The 15252-nt window shown below is 41.7% G+C and overlaps 1 protein-coding gene across 5 annotated transcripts in view; it reads right to left on the reverse strand.

The window, feature by feature from the left end:
* Nucleotides 1-15252, reverse strand: part of LOC117369202 — a 126173-nt gene that overhangs the window by 40439 nt on the left and 70482 nt on the right. For all 5 annotated transcript variants that reach the window (XM_033963613.1, XM_033963426.1, XM_033963794.1 and 2 more), the window contains 2 exons: nucleotides 14002-14124; nucleotides 10330-10560 (listed from right to left, as the gene is read on the reverse strand). In XM_033963613.1, coding sequence (XP_033819504.1) covers nucleotides 10330-10560; nucleotides 14002-14124 — 354 coding nt within the window. The remainder of the gene's footprint in view (nucleotides 1-10329; nucleotides 10561-14001; nucleotides 14125-15252) is intronic.

Consider the following 15252-nt stretch of genomic DNA (forward strand, 5'->3'; position numbering starts at 1 on the left):
CATCTTTTGCAGGAACATATGTGGTTACTTTGGAAGGGTAGTGAAATAGCAAGGATTCATTGCTATTGTCACTTGCATAAGAGTTGATGACAATGGCTCGTGCTGAGGAACAGGCAATATCTGTGCTATAACCTTGTCATTTGTGCTGAAAAGTTCCTGTGCTATATCAGTCGTTCAAAGTTTGCAATGGACCTGAATTGAAAAGTCTACATAGGGAAACGGATTGGGACTTGTATACCGCCTTCTTATAGTTTTACAACCACACTCAAAGTAGTTTATATACAGGTACTTCAAACATTTTTCCTATGTGTTCCGATGGGCTCACAATCTATCTAATGTACCTGGGGCATTGGAGGATTAAGTGACTTGCCCAGGGTCAAATAGAAGTAGAGTCCTGCTGTTTGGTACTTAGATGAAGCAACCCAAACTGACCATATGACCACTGGAGGGATTAAGATATGAACTCCTCCACCCCACCAAATACTCCCTGAGTGATCGCTGACTCCCTCCCAACCTTCAAAAATTTGAATGAAACAATACATACCTGTCTCTAGAACAATAATATCTGGTATGGGAAAGTATAGTAGAGCATCACACAAGTGTCTTAAGTAGCCTGGTGAGTCATAGAGGACCCAGGCCCATAAGCCACTCTAACCACTACATTTATGGTGTAAAGCGAGAGTCCACTAAAACCCACCAAAATCTTACTATATTGCCATATAGATGCCACTTGCAACCATAAGGGCTAATGGGGTGGTAGACAGGTGGGTAAAGTATGTGCTGGGAGGTTTTGGATGGCTCACCATACATTACAAGAGGGTTATGGTGAGATGTATTTCGGGCACCCTTTAAATGAAGTACACAGCAGTGCCCTCTAACATGTCCCACTGCTCTGTTGGCATGCCTGGGTGGCCACTCCATTACAATGGTCCAAATGGTCTGGATTTGGATGTTTTATACTTGTACATTTTTGTGGTCCACTAAGGCGAAGACATGCGAATGGAGTTACATGAACTGCTGAAGCCATATATCCTAAAAGCTGCATCATCTGTCTTGTAGTGATGGTTTGGAGTGTAGACGTGTTTGTAGATGTGAAGTAGAGTGTCTAGCCTCTATTGAGGGAGGTAAGCATGAGCCTGAGTTGTGTCCAGTAGGGCCCCAATGTATTCCAGATTCTGAGTTGGTTGGAGATGGAACTTCTGATAACTGACTGCAAAGCCTAGAAATTCCAGGAGACGTATGGTTGAGTTGATGGCTAACTGAGCAGTTTGAGATGATGACACTCTGATCAGCTAGTTGCCAAGATAAGGGAATGCATGAAATCCAAAAGAGCAGAGAATTGCAGTCACTGCAACTAAACTAAACTAAACCTTAAGTTTATATACCGCATCATCTCCACGGAAGTAGAGCTTGGCAAGGTTTACAAGAACTTAAAAATGAGAAAGGGTAGGAAAAGATTTACATAAGTTTATAAATTGAGTGGAAAAGTAAGGGAAAAAAAAAATTACATGTTAGAGAAGAGCCAGGTTTTTAGTTGCTTGCGGAATAAATGGAGGGAGCTCAGGTTCCGCAGCGGGATGGTAAGGTCATTCCAGAGACCTGTGATTTTGAATAGTAGTGATTTTCCCAGTTTACCTACGTGGAGAATACCATGTAGGGAGGGGAAGGATAGTTTTAATTTATGGGCGGTCCTGGTGGAGTCAGAGCACGAGGAGTTGAAGGAAAGTGGGATTAGGGAAGGAAGGATGCCGTGAATAATCTTAAAAGCCAGGCATTTGAATTGGATTCTGGAAATCACTGGGAGCCAGTGAAGATTGGCTAGGAGTGGGGAGACGTGGTCAGATTTACATTTTGCAAAGATCAGCTTGGCTGCTGTATTCTGAATAAGCTGGAATCTTTGGAGGCTTTTTTTTGTTAAGCATAGGTAAATGGCATTACAGAAGTCAAGTTTGGAGAGGATGATGGATTGGACAAGGACAGCAAAATGTTTTTGGCGGAAGCAGGGTCTTGCTTTCTTTAGCATGTGGAGGCTGAAAAAGCATGATTTTGTCAAGGAGTTGAGGTGGTCATTGAGGGAGAGAGAGGAATCGATAATGACGCCAAGGACCTTGCTTGAGAACTCAAGGTAAGGCAGCGCCTGAGGGTAGTGTGAAGAGGGAGGGCAGGTGTTCTAACTTTGGGCCGAGCCAGAGTAATTTTGTTTTTGATTCATTTAGTTTCATCTGTACCGAGAGGGACCAGGAGTGGAGTCTCATTATGCAGGATGTTATGTTATCGTGGAGGTTGGTGAGGTTCTGGTCTGTTTCAAGAAGGACAAGGATATCATCGGCGTATGTGTAGATTGTTTCAAGGGGGGAAAGCTGGAAGAGCTTCAGTGAGGACATATAGATATTAAAAAGGATAGGGGTGATCCGTGAGGGACACCGCAAGAAGGAGACCAAGGAGCGGACATGGTGCCATTAGAGTTGACAGTGTAGGAGCGAGAGCGAAGGAAGTTTGAGAACCAATTAAGAACGGTGGAATCAATTCCTATCTCGGAAAGTTGATAAAGTAGTATGTCATGGTGAACGACATCGAAAGCAGTGGAGAGGTCGAATTGTAACAGAACAGTGAATTTGTTTCGAGAATGTAGTTGTTGCACCTTTGATATTAGAAAGACAAGGAGGGACTCAGTGCTGAAGCTGGGTCTAAAGCCATGTTTATAGGGGGGGGGAGAATGGAGAATCTATCTAGGTAAGAAGATAGCTGGGTAACGACTATGGACTCAAGCAGTTTGGTTAGGAGGGGGATATTTGCTATGGGGCGGTAGTTCGATGGTGAGGAAGGGTCGAGATCAGCTTTTTTCAGAAGAGGGGATAAGGCAATGTGTCCCATTTCTGTGGAGAACAGGCCAGATAGTAGGGCAGTGTTTACAAGATTGGTAAGGGAGGAGATGGCCTGCGCAGGAATGTTGTCATAAAGGTAGGATGGGAAAGGATCTAGGATACATTTGCAGGATTTCAATTTGAGACAAAGTTTAGAGATCTGGGATTCGGAGGCTATTTCGAAGGCAGTCCAGGATCTATCAGCAGGGATAGGGTTAGAGTCGTTGGGAGGTAGAGAATTGTAAATATTTTGTGTATACCCTGGGTGCTGATGCTAGGCCAAATGGCAACACCTTGTATTGGAAGTGTCATATTCAAAGACACGAAAAAACAATCGGGCCATAAACTTCCTGGTTTCCAACAAATATTTAGAAATGTGTTGGAAGCTGGCAAATTGATCATCAGGCAAAGATTGTTCAAACTGAGTTAACTGTTGGAGTAATGACAATGTAGAAGGTTGTGTAAAAATAACTAATGATCCAGGTGGTAAGCATGGAATTTTGAAAAAGATGTTTCCCATACTTGTCCAGGGTTTTCCCCTCCCTTTCTGGAGGAGTGCTAGCATAAGCTCTGGAATGGCTATCTTTCTTAAGTGCAAACTCCACCAGGAGGGATTGATGTTGCAATTGAGGTTTATCAAGTCCTGGACAATTGTACTCTGCAAAGAGAATCCAGCTTCCTGGGAGTCAATGGGCCCAGGAGTGGTTAGGAAAGGGCAGTTTCAGACAGTCTTTGGGAATCTGCTAAAAAATCAAAGCTTCAAAGAGTTCTGCCCAGGGTTCAGACTCTGACTCCATTTTCACTGGAATAGCCTGACACATCTGATGAATGAAGCATGTAAAGGAGAGACTCTCTAGAGGTAATCTTCTGTGAGGTGGTGATGTTGATGGGTCAGAGGATAGACCATATGATTCCTCTGCCGAGATGTCCGGGCACTCACAGTAGGTATAAGAACATAAGAACATAAGTAGTCGCCTCCGCCGTGGCAGACCAGAGGTCCATCCCGCCCAGCGGTCCGCTCACGCGGCGGCCCATCAGGCATATTGCCTGAGCAGCGGTCCATGACTAATTTTATACCTACCTCTACACTTATCTCTAAACCTTCCACTACTCTTATCTGTACCCCTCAATCCCTTTGTCCTCCAGGAACCTATCCAGGTCTTCCTTGAAACCCTGTACTGTGCTATTTCCTATCACGGCCTCCGGAAGGGTGTTCCATGTATGATAAAACAAATCTGAAAAATACTGCTCTTACGGCCTGGTGGTGGTGAGGAAGACTGCCTTGATAACTGATGCCTGCGACGAAGGTATGAGCGTGCCTGGAAGCACTCCTAAATTGTCGACAATGCTGGTCTGACTTCGATTGAGAGGCAAAGTTCCAACATGTCTTGGTTCTAGTCCGGTGTCAATGGGGAATGCATTACCTGGTCCTCGAGGACCCTGAGGAGTGATGCTCAGGCTGGGCCGGTACTAGTGATGTCACAGTAGTGGCATAAGCTGCTTTTGTCTGCAGCATGGAAGCCAACTCCCTCTACACTAGTTCACAGATCTGTTCCTGGATCGACGGCACCAGTACCGTGATGGGCATCAGTACAGTAGGTGCCGAGGGATGTCTAGGCATTGGTGACACCTCTGCAGGGAAGGAGAGAGGATCTTTGGCTGTTTGAGTTAACTGCTTGGAATGCGTTGATGGAGTCGATGTCTGTGAAGACTCTGATGCCCTTCTGGGTGGAGAAGCATGCTTGCGCTTCTTAGCTTTCTTAGTAAGCATCCCAGATGGATGTAAAGGAGACAAAGCCAATGTTGAATGGGGCATCGATACCAATACTGGCTTCGATACTGATATTGGTCTCTGGGCTTCAGAATCAAAGACAGTGGACATCCTTGATGTTCCTGACAACAAACCAAAATGTTTTTAGTGCAGGAATTGTCTAGCCTTTAAGGATCATTTTTGTAGCTGGCAGCAGAGCTTACAGGATTCTACATGGTGATTAGGGCCCAGACGCTGGAGGCACCAATTGTGTAGTTCAGTGCCAGAGATGATCTTGTTGCATCGAGTGCATTACTTAAACCTGCTAGAAGGCTTGGACACTGAGGGAAAATCCACTAATGCAAAGTCAAAGAATTCAATGGACCCAGGGAGGTTGAGTAGATCGTATACCGAAAAACAGTCAATGTTCTCAGCCTAAAAATAGGCTCCATGGGACCAGAAAGCCCAAAAACTGAAAATGGAAATAAAGAAAGAAAGAGCAAGATAAAATTAGGAAAGAAAAATGAGATACTGAAGAAAAGACGGGAAGGCACAAAAAAGGGGAAAACTTTGATGCACTTTGATGTAGCTCCAAAAATACAGCTTCTCAGAAAACTGAGAACTGAGGATCCTGTCAGGCTGGAAGGCATCGGCGCATGCACAGTATGGGCAGTTTCAAGACTTTTGAAGAAATTTAAACTGACAGTACATTTTTGCACTGTCCATACCAGGGCTCTGTGGATGATGTCACCTATCTGTGATAATATGCTGTCTGTTTATCCTGGGATAATTACCACTCTCCCCTCAACATCACACCCTTACAGAGTCACCTTAAAAGGCTGGCCATAGAGCAAGAAAAAATTGACTCAGCAGGAGCACAGTATGTGGTCAAGGCAGGAAAAAAACTAGAACAGATCAGTCAGGGAAGTCCACAGTAGTGCTGCCCGATTCAGGAAAAAAAATTTTGATTCGATTCGATTCAGCCTATTGAATCGATTTTTCGATTCGATTTTCCTGCTCAATTGGGTAGTATTTTTTAAACATCCTGGTGGGTTTATTTTATAGCTTCTTCGCCCCTTTTATAGCATCTTCACCCCCTTTGCCCTCTCCTACCCACACTGGTCCTGTGGTGTAAACAAAATAAACAAACAAAAAATACTTTTCTTCGCTCTGTTAAATCCTAGCTCACGTTCGCGGTCTAACACCAGCTCTGGAAGGATACACATTTCAAATCTGACATATTGTAATCACAAAACAGAAAATAAAATTATTTTTCCTACCTTTTGTTGTCTGGTCATTTTTCAAATTATGTTGGTCCCTTGTTGGTCTGGTTGTCTTCTGATCAGGCTCTCCTTCTTTCTTCTTTCTCCGTGCTAACCATCCATCTTCCATCTCTGTCCTCCCCTTCTGTTTCCCTTTCCTCCCCTGGAGGTCTGGCATCTTTCCTTTTGTTCATCTCCATCCCCCTGCAGCTGCAGCAATGGACCCCACCATCCACAGATCCACCATCTCTCCTTTTCTCAACTACCCTTTCATGCAGCATCTCTCTTCTGTGGCCCTGTCCCTATTCTCCTCTCCAGTACTATCCCCCTTGTGTCCCTGTTCCTATGCTCCCTCCATGCCCAGCATCTTATCTCTTCCCATATCCAGCTTCTTCTCTCTCTTCCTTACCTCCTATATCTCCTTTCCCAGGTACAGGCTTTCTCCTACTATCTCTACTGCCATCCTGCACCCTGCCCACCTACTTTTGGAGCAATATCTGTCCCTCTTGTACCCTTCCCCTTGTGGTCTTGCATTTCTCTCTCCCTCTCTCCATTAGTCCAGCACCTCTCCTCTGCTTTCCTCCCCCTATTTTTGGTTTGGTCTCTCTCTTCCCTTCACTTCACCCCAGGTCTGGCATCTACCCTCCCCTCTCTTACTCCTTCCTCCTCCTCCCTCTGCACAAGCCTGCCTCCCCACCACGAAAGCCTTCCTCCCCCGTGAAGGCCTGACCCCCCCGTCGCGAAGGCCTGCTCCCCTCGCAAGCCTGCATGTTCCCCACAGCTTCCCCACTTTTACCTTAAGCTAATATGGCAGCCTGCAGGATCGCTAGTGCTATAGCGATCCCTGCAGCTGCTGTCGTTCTCAGTGGCAAGTTCTCTCTGCCACGATCCTGACCCTGACATCAGAGGAGGGGCGTGACCATAGCAGAGAGAACGTGCCGCTGAGGACGACAGCAGCTGCAAGGATCGCTATAGCACCAGCGATCATGCAGGCTACCGTATTAGCTTAAGGTAAGAGCGGGGAAGCTGGGGGAACATACAGGCCTTTTCAACTGTCTCTCCCTCCTCAAGAAGAAGCGGCAGCGAAGGGCCAGCAAGAGGCAGCGCTGCCGCTCCTGCTTTAGGAAGGCACGGGGGGAAGGGTCGGTCATCGAATCGGGAGGCCGATTTTTTTTTAAATTGAATCGATTCGAATCGATTCACTTGATTAGAATCGGTGAATCGATTCGAATCGTGAATCAGGCAGCACTAGTCCACAGGATACAGCAGTATTTTAATCTAATCTAATCTAATCTAGTATTTGTGAGTCGCGCAAACCTATACAAGCTCTAGGCGACTTGAGGAAAGAAAGGGGAAAAGGAAGGGAAGGGTCGGGGTAGAAGGAAGGAGAGGAGGGACGAAGAAGGGACAGGAAACTTAAAACTTAGGCAAGTTAAATAGGGTCAGATGCTTAAGAAGATATTAGGGGATTAATTGTCAAAGAGTGAAGTTTTCAGTTTCTTTCGGAATTGGGTATGGTTGGTTTCTGTTCTTATAGTCTCTGTGAGGTTGTTCCAGATTGTGAATGTATTCAAATCCAAGCTAAAAGCCCACTTTTTTGAAGCTGCTTTCAACTCAACTCCCACTCACTGTCAGATACTTCTACCCATTGTATTAGGGTTACTATATTTGTGAAGCCATAAAAGAGAACACATGGCCCCACCCCTTGCCCTGCCCCTCGCTTAGGCGGTTGCCTGCTGTATGTAGTCAGGGTTGTAGCAAGCTATAATTGCATTCCATGTGACTTGCCCTCCATGGAACCCCCATCTTTTCTTAGGCTGCACCCATGATATATCAGACTTCCAGTTGTGAGTCTATAAAATACTGAGTGGAGTGAATCAACCCTTGAGCTGATTACCAAGTGAAATCAACATTAAACAGTTCTCCAGCTATAACAGATCTGAAGCATTTTGGGCAACTGAAAACACCAAAATAGCAGGCTCTATGGGTTTTATTTCAAAGCCTAGTCAGGGAAACTAGCTCTCTTTCCTCATCATAGTCAGGTTCAGTACCTCTCCCTCCCAACTTTTTAAAAACATTCAGCAAATGGTCGCATATAGGAAACAGCCCCAGAGGTCTCAGTAACACATGCAGAGCACAAGTTACACATTGTCAAACACCCCACAAAAAAGTCCTCTATTTGTCTTAAATCCATAGCATTCATTCCATTGGAGTTTATTTCTTGAGGACCTGGCAGCCAATCCATAGCCTTTTCTTTTCCCTTTCCCAGGAAACAGGCAATTGGGAGGAACTTTCTGCCACATCTTCCTTTCGGTTGTCCCTAATCTTAGGACAAAGAGCATTATTTGATTTTGTCCCAACTTCAGGCTAACTTAGGTAGCAGAACACTGGTGCACCTGCACGATCTGTGCAGTAAATCCCCCCCATATCCCGGCTGGCCTCTTGAATCTTTCCTTCTCTCTTTGAGCCTTGGCGGCTGCTGGCTACATGCAGTGCAAAAGATTTGAGGAAAAAGATAAGGTGACCTGAGCTGACCTCTACTGGTGCATGCTATGCATCTGTGATGACCATCGGCGCAGACGGCTGCAGCATAAGGTCTGGAACTCTGAGTCCATCCATCAGTGGCATACCTAGCATATTTGACACCCAGGGCCAATCATTTTTAAACACCCTCTCTTCTATATGAAAAAAATATATTTTTTAGTAATAATCCATGAGTTATGCCTAGGAAAAGGCAGCATCTTAACCTCTGCTGTGAGCACTAGAACATCAATGTGTAAAACTAAACAAGCCAGATTAATACAGATCAGTCAATGCCAACAGAAAAGCATGTCTTTTTTTTTGCACGCACAGAACACAGATATACTTTCACCCAGTATAGAATAAGTAAACGCAAACTAAAAAATAGAATATGTAGACAGCAATGAAACTGTACCCTAAGAAGCCAGATTCTGCATAGAATGCAGCACCATATAAACAGTGCTGCAATTATCACATAGAAACAAAACAAAAATGGAAAATAAGATGCCATGTTATTGGACAAATCCATTTTTCTATTAGCTTTCAGCGACCAAAATCTCCTTTCTCAGGTCAGTACTCCTCCTGACCTGAGGAAAGGATTTTGGTCTCTTAAAGCTAGTCAAAAATGTATTAAAATTAGTCTAATAAAAAGATCACCTTATTTCCATTTTCCTAATTATAAATATTTATTAACACAGCTATAATACAAAAAAATAAAAAAAATAACAACTTTTATCTACCTTGCTTGTCTCTGGGTTTTTGCTTTCCTCATCTTCTCTTCACTCTCTCATTCTTTCCAATGTCTGCCTTCTTTCTGTGCCCCTTCCATTTGGCTTGGCCCTCTTTCTCCCCATTCCATCCAGCTTGAGCCCCCATCTCCCCTTGATCCAGCATTTCCCTTCTGTATCTGTCAGAGTCACAATTTTGCCTCTTTTCCAGCATCACCCTTGTCACCAATCTCAGCAATGTCCCTCTTTTCCAGAATTTTCACTGTGTCAATTTCCTTATCTTCCCCCCATATTCACCATCTGCCTTCTCGATGTTCTTATCTTCCCCTTTTTTTTCAGCATTGCTTCTCTGTGTCTCTATTTCACCTCCCCTTTTTCAGCATTACCCCCCCCCCTTCAGCATTGCTCTCTCTGTGTGTCTCCATCACCTCTTCCCCTTTTCAGCATTGTCCCATCTATATCCCCATCAACCCTCCATTTCAGTATTATCCCCCTCTGTGTGCCAATCTAGCCACCTTTAGCATTGCCTCCCTCTGTAAACCCATCTACCTCCTTTCAGTAGGGCTCCTCCCTCTGTGTTCCTATCTACCCCACTTTCAGCATTTCGCCTCTGTATCCCTATCCTTATAGTTCCTGCTTGTCCCTTCTCTATGTCACTGTTTGTTTCCATTTTCATCATATTCCCTCTCTTCCTTTGTTCCTGCACACTGTAGCCAGCATCTTTCCACTCTCCCGCCGCTGCTCTCTGAAAAGGCAAAAACCAGACTAAAGAGGTAAATTTAAAAAGCTGCCTGGATGCCCGAAGGAGTCCTCAAAGAGAGGACATGTTCGGGGAAACCCATACATCTGACATTGTATCATTTCTTCTACCAGAATCTCCCCAACCCTGAGACGTCTTGTCTGTCTGCATAATTAGACTGTAAGCTCTTCTGACCAGTGACCGTTTATTGAATGGTAAATGTACAACGCTGCATACACCTTTCAGCACTATAGAAACTATACATAGTAGTAGTAAGGTTCTGGTATAAAATTACTCCTCATGTGTGCTAAATTTTAAAATAAAGACCTTTACTACCAGGATATTAGTTGAAATAATTTAGAAAATATTTCTTTAAAACTTATAAGTAGCAGCAAAACACCATCTCTTTTTCTGAAGGATTCACTGTTTACCCTTTGATCTTAAAACATTTTAAATTTGAACTCACCCAAGGTGCAGATGGCATTATCAGTGTCAATGTAAGCAAATCTCTGCAACATTCTTCCAAGGACTGATTACATGTGGTCACATGATTAATCAACCTAGCATAAACAGCAGTTGATAGAATAGCATGAGCTGTCTCCACAGGCCTCTGACCTGGAGCAAGAATGAAATTCAGCGTTTGCCTCATGCTGTGCAGGTGTCTGAACAACTTGCTTAGCTTTTCCTCAAGAGCACCCTGTAAACAAAACGGAGAGAAAAAGAAATTGTAAACATTGTGAAACAAATGTAGCTTTATTGTGTAGAAAGGACACAAAGCCTAGTTTCAGCACTTGCAAAATAACTATGAATATGTTGATATTCTAGAAACTGACCTCCTGAACATTTAAGGGATCTGTCAAACTTAATGCACTCTGCTTTGAACTTGCAAAACCATTTGTAAATACTACAATATGTACTGAGGAAGCATGATATGAGAAACATAACAAGATAGCAAAGCTGGGTGACTTTTTGCCTTTTGTAACAAATATGAAAACAAAGATCAAAGCAGAGATGGAGAATGATTGCTTGCTTCTTAAATAATACCAGCCTAGTGCAAGAAAAAAAAAAGTGGAACTTCTAAACAACCAAAGTATCAACAAAACATAAATAAGAACACATTTCCTTCCTGTTTAAAGCTTTAGGCAGCTGAACATACAACCTCTTGACAGCAGGATTTTAGTTATTACCAAGTGAGGAAGATTGTTACTAAAGTTTTGATACTGTACCAATATTGTTTCTTTTTATACTTTAATAAAATATTCAATATAAAATCATAACTGAGGCTTGTGCGGATGGGATCAGATGGTTTGCGAGGACCGAGTTTGCGGAGATGGAGTTTTTAAATTTCAGTCCTAGTAGTTTGCCGGTCCAAAATATATATTTTTTTCCCACCGGTCCATAGGTGTAAAAAGGTTGAAGAACACTAGTCTACCTTATCTGATCTCTAAAAATCCAATTATACTAGGAGATTTTAATATCCATTTTGATGATCCACACAACTCCATCACTCAGGATCTCCTTAACATCCTTACAGAGTTATCACTTCATCCTCTTTTTTTATCTCCAACGCATAAATGTGGTCACACTATCAACATGATTATACCTCCTTCTCACATCGTACTATATCATCTATTTCAAACTTAACTTTTCCACGGACCGATCATTCTTTAATTCATTTTTACTTACCACTACCAAAATAAGTTTTGTATTAATCATCAGCACAACTCTTACATCAGAGATCTTAAAAAGTTCACCACTTCTAATATTGAATCTCAGCTTAATCCTACTTTGGATACTTTTATTAATCTAACAATATCAGAACAAACCACCCAATGGGAAACTAATCTCAGATCTTATTAGAAATATAGCTCCTTAAAAACTAGTTTCAAAATCTTCTACCAGAACAACTGAGCCTTGGTATAATCATAGTCATCGCTTATTAAGACAACAACTTAGATCTTTGGAACGTCGCTAGCATAAGAACAAAACTCCAATGAGTCTTAATCTTTACAAATATAAGGAAAAGGAATATAAAATTGCAATTCAGACATCAAAGAAACAATATTATACTGATCAAATTACAAAAGCTAGAAATTCAGCAACTCTCTACACTATTTTGAAAACGTTAACCACGCTAATTTTACCTTGCAACCTACAGCTGGAACTATTGCAAAAACATTCAAGACAAAAATTGAACAAATTCCCTCTTCATTTAGCACATCATTGACAACACAATCTTTGCAAACTGTGACAACTTCGAATATCACATTATTCCCTCAATAACAGAGCTTAAAACCTTAGGGCTCCTTTTACAAAGCTGTGCTAGTGGTTTTAGCACGCGCTTAACACACGCTAAATTGCCACGCAAGCTAGACGCTAACGCCAGCATTGAGCTGGCATTAGTTCTAGCCGCGTAGCGTGGGTTTAGCGCATGCTAAAATTCTGCGTGTGCTAAAAACGCTATCGCAGCTTTGTAAAAGGAGCCCTTAGTTTCATCAATGAAGACCACTGTGGCCCCTCATGATCCAATACCTACAAACATCTTGCTCCATTTATACATAGCATGATATCTAATAGCTTTACTTACAGTACGGTACCATATTCTTGGAAACCGGCAATTAATATCCCAAAAATTAAAAAATATTCATCAGCCAATTTCTGATAGTTCAAATTATTGCCCAATTTCTAATACTAAATTTTATGCAAAAATTATCGAAAAACATGTTTTCAATCATTTAAATGACTTTATTTTAAAAAATAAATGTTCTACACCCTAACCAAACTGGTTTCCGTTTAAATCATTCAACAGAAACATCACTTCTTGGTCTTATTACAACAATATTATACTACATAGGTCACCTTAAAGCAGTATTATTGATCTCACTGGATCTTAAGGCAGTATTCAATACCGTGGATCATGATATACTAATGTCGTTAGCAAGATATTGGTTTTACAGATATAGCTTTTCAATGGTTCAAATCCTATTTGAGTGATTGCCATTACATTTTAAAACTGGAAAACCAGTACACTGATCCTTTTACTTTGCAATGTGGGGTGCCTCAAGGATCCATTCTTGCTCCTATTTTGTTCAATATTTTTCTGGTCCCACTACTTACTCTTGCACAGTCTTTACCGTCTTTGTATATGCTGATGATATTCAACTTCTTCACACTTGATTTTACAAACTCTGATGAGGTACAACAAATTAAATCAAAAACTTAGTTTAATCTATGAATTGTTAAAAACTAATCATTTGTCATTGAATCCTCAGAAATCTAAAGCTATGTTTTTTTCTACAGAAGAAAATCAGATACTTTCTTCACCATTAATGTTATCTAATACTCCAATTCAATTAGTATCATCAACATTAAAAATTCTAGGAGTTACCTTAAATTCAAAATGATTTTTCCAATCACAAATTTCTACCACTATACAATAATGTAATTACAAATTATGCCTTATCTGTTCCATATTTCATCTTCTACTTCTTTCAGCAATTAATATTCTCATTTATTCATTGGTAATCAGTACATTTGGTTATTGTAGTTCTCTATATTATGGGGCTCATAATCAAAGCTTAAAACACATCTAAAAACCCACCCAAGTTGGCTCTTGGATGACCTAAAAGACAGGTCCAGGGATTCACACACAAATCAACATAGGTTCTCTTCTACAGTCTCTTCCCCCAAAGACCATAGAGATCGTGTGGCAACAACAGGACGTGAACTGCTGCATATCAGGTTATTTCATCCTCCGCTGCTGGCTTATATCTGACTGTAAATGTGAACTGTGCAGGCCTCCCTAAAGCCCTATGTTTCACATGGGCAGTCAGGTCTAAGGAAGCAAAGGAGGAGGAAGTGACTAGATATGCAGCATTTCACTTCCTGCTCTTCTTGCCATGTGACCTCTTTGGTCAGTGGGGAGAGAGACAGAAGAGAGATCCGATGCCGCTACCTTCACAGAATTCTGCACAGAAAGGGCAGAGCTCTACATGTTCTGCAGGGGTAGGAGATTCTGCGCAAATTCTGCATTGCACAATTGCACAGTTTGTTAAAAAAAAAAAAAGAAGGGACAAAGTATTTTATAAGACAAAAAAAGACAAAAGTATTTAATATTTGATTTTGCAGTGGAAATTACCACATATTGCAGGTTTAGATTCTCCATCTTTCCATAGCAAAGATCTATAAGGCTAACTGGTTGCTTGGCAAGATTTCTTCCTGGTATCAGCCATGGCAAAGCAAGTTTCTCTATGCCAGTTGCCTATCAAACAAAAAGAAAATGGAAAAATATTATATAAAATATTTATAATTAACAGCCTACCTAATTTTTCAAAAACATGAATACAAATTACTATCAGATTATTAAGTACCATTTCACACAAGCTGAATTCAAGATACCCAAATAAAAATCGACATGGTCATTAAACTGAAAAATACAGAACCCAATCAAATTATACCATCCAAATCCGATGATCATTTTAGGATAACTAATTCACTGCATTAGTTCACCTCAATTCTGTTAAAGTGGATTATTCTACTGCAGATCCCATTTTATGCAATGGGATTCACCATATATTTTTGAATATAAGCTTATCCAAGTGTAAGGCAAGTTAACAGTTCCCCCCCCCCCAAAAAAGGAGGGAAAGTGTTAACTTAAGTACAAACGGGGGGAGGGGTTTATATTCAAGTATAATCTTTCCTCCCCCTGTAGTGTCTTTTATTTCTCCCTTTCCTCTTCCCTCTTTCTTTCTCCATTGCAAGCCAACCTCAACTGTCAGCTGCAGATCTCATCGTTTGCTATCTATTCAATACATAAAACTGAAACCATGCTAATATGATATCCCAATCCCCAAAATATTACTGGGAAATATAATTCAAAAGCAATAAATCTAAAAACAAATAATAAACCCACAGCCAATACTACACAAAAAGTAAATTGTGAGAAATGTGCTCAGAGGCATAAACAAGAGACCATATATAGGGTCAAGCCCAACAAAATGTGCCTCTTTTTCTTCTCTCAATCATTGCACATATACTGTACATATAGCCCAATCATGCATAAGTGCACAAAAGGTTTTATAACTGTTGCAAATATTTTCTGAAAAAGTGTTCTTTTTTCTGAAGTGTTGTCTGGCAGAGATAACATCATGGTTGGCATTGCAACAAAAGATTAGGTTCTTACCTCTACTAATCTTCTTTCTTGAAAATCAACACTTTATTCTGAGACCAGTGGGTTATTTCCCTCCACCCGCCATGGTCTGTAGGAAGCCTCAAAACTAAAATCTGTCCCTGTCCCTGCGAGCTCAGCCCCTGCCCCATCCACGAGCTCAGTCCCCGTCTCTGCCCCGCAAGCCCAGTCCCCGTCCTGCAAACTGTCAGATCCCATCCG

The sequence above is a fragment of the Geotrypetes seraphini genome, chromosome 1 (assembly GCF_902459505.1).
Source record: "Geotrypetes seraphini chromosome 1, aGeoSer1.1, whole genome shotgun sequence".
Classification (NCBI taxonomy): domain Eukaryota; kingdom Metazoa; phylum Chordata; class Amphibia; order Gymnophiona; family Dermophiidae; genus Geotrypetes; species Geotrypetes seraphini.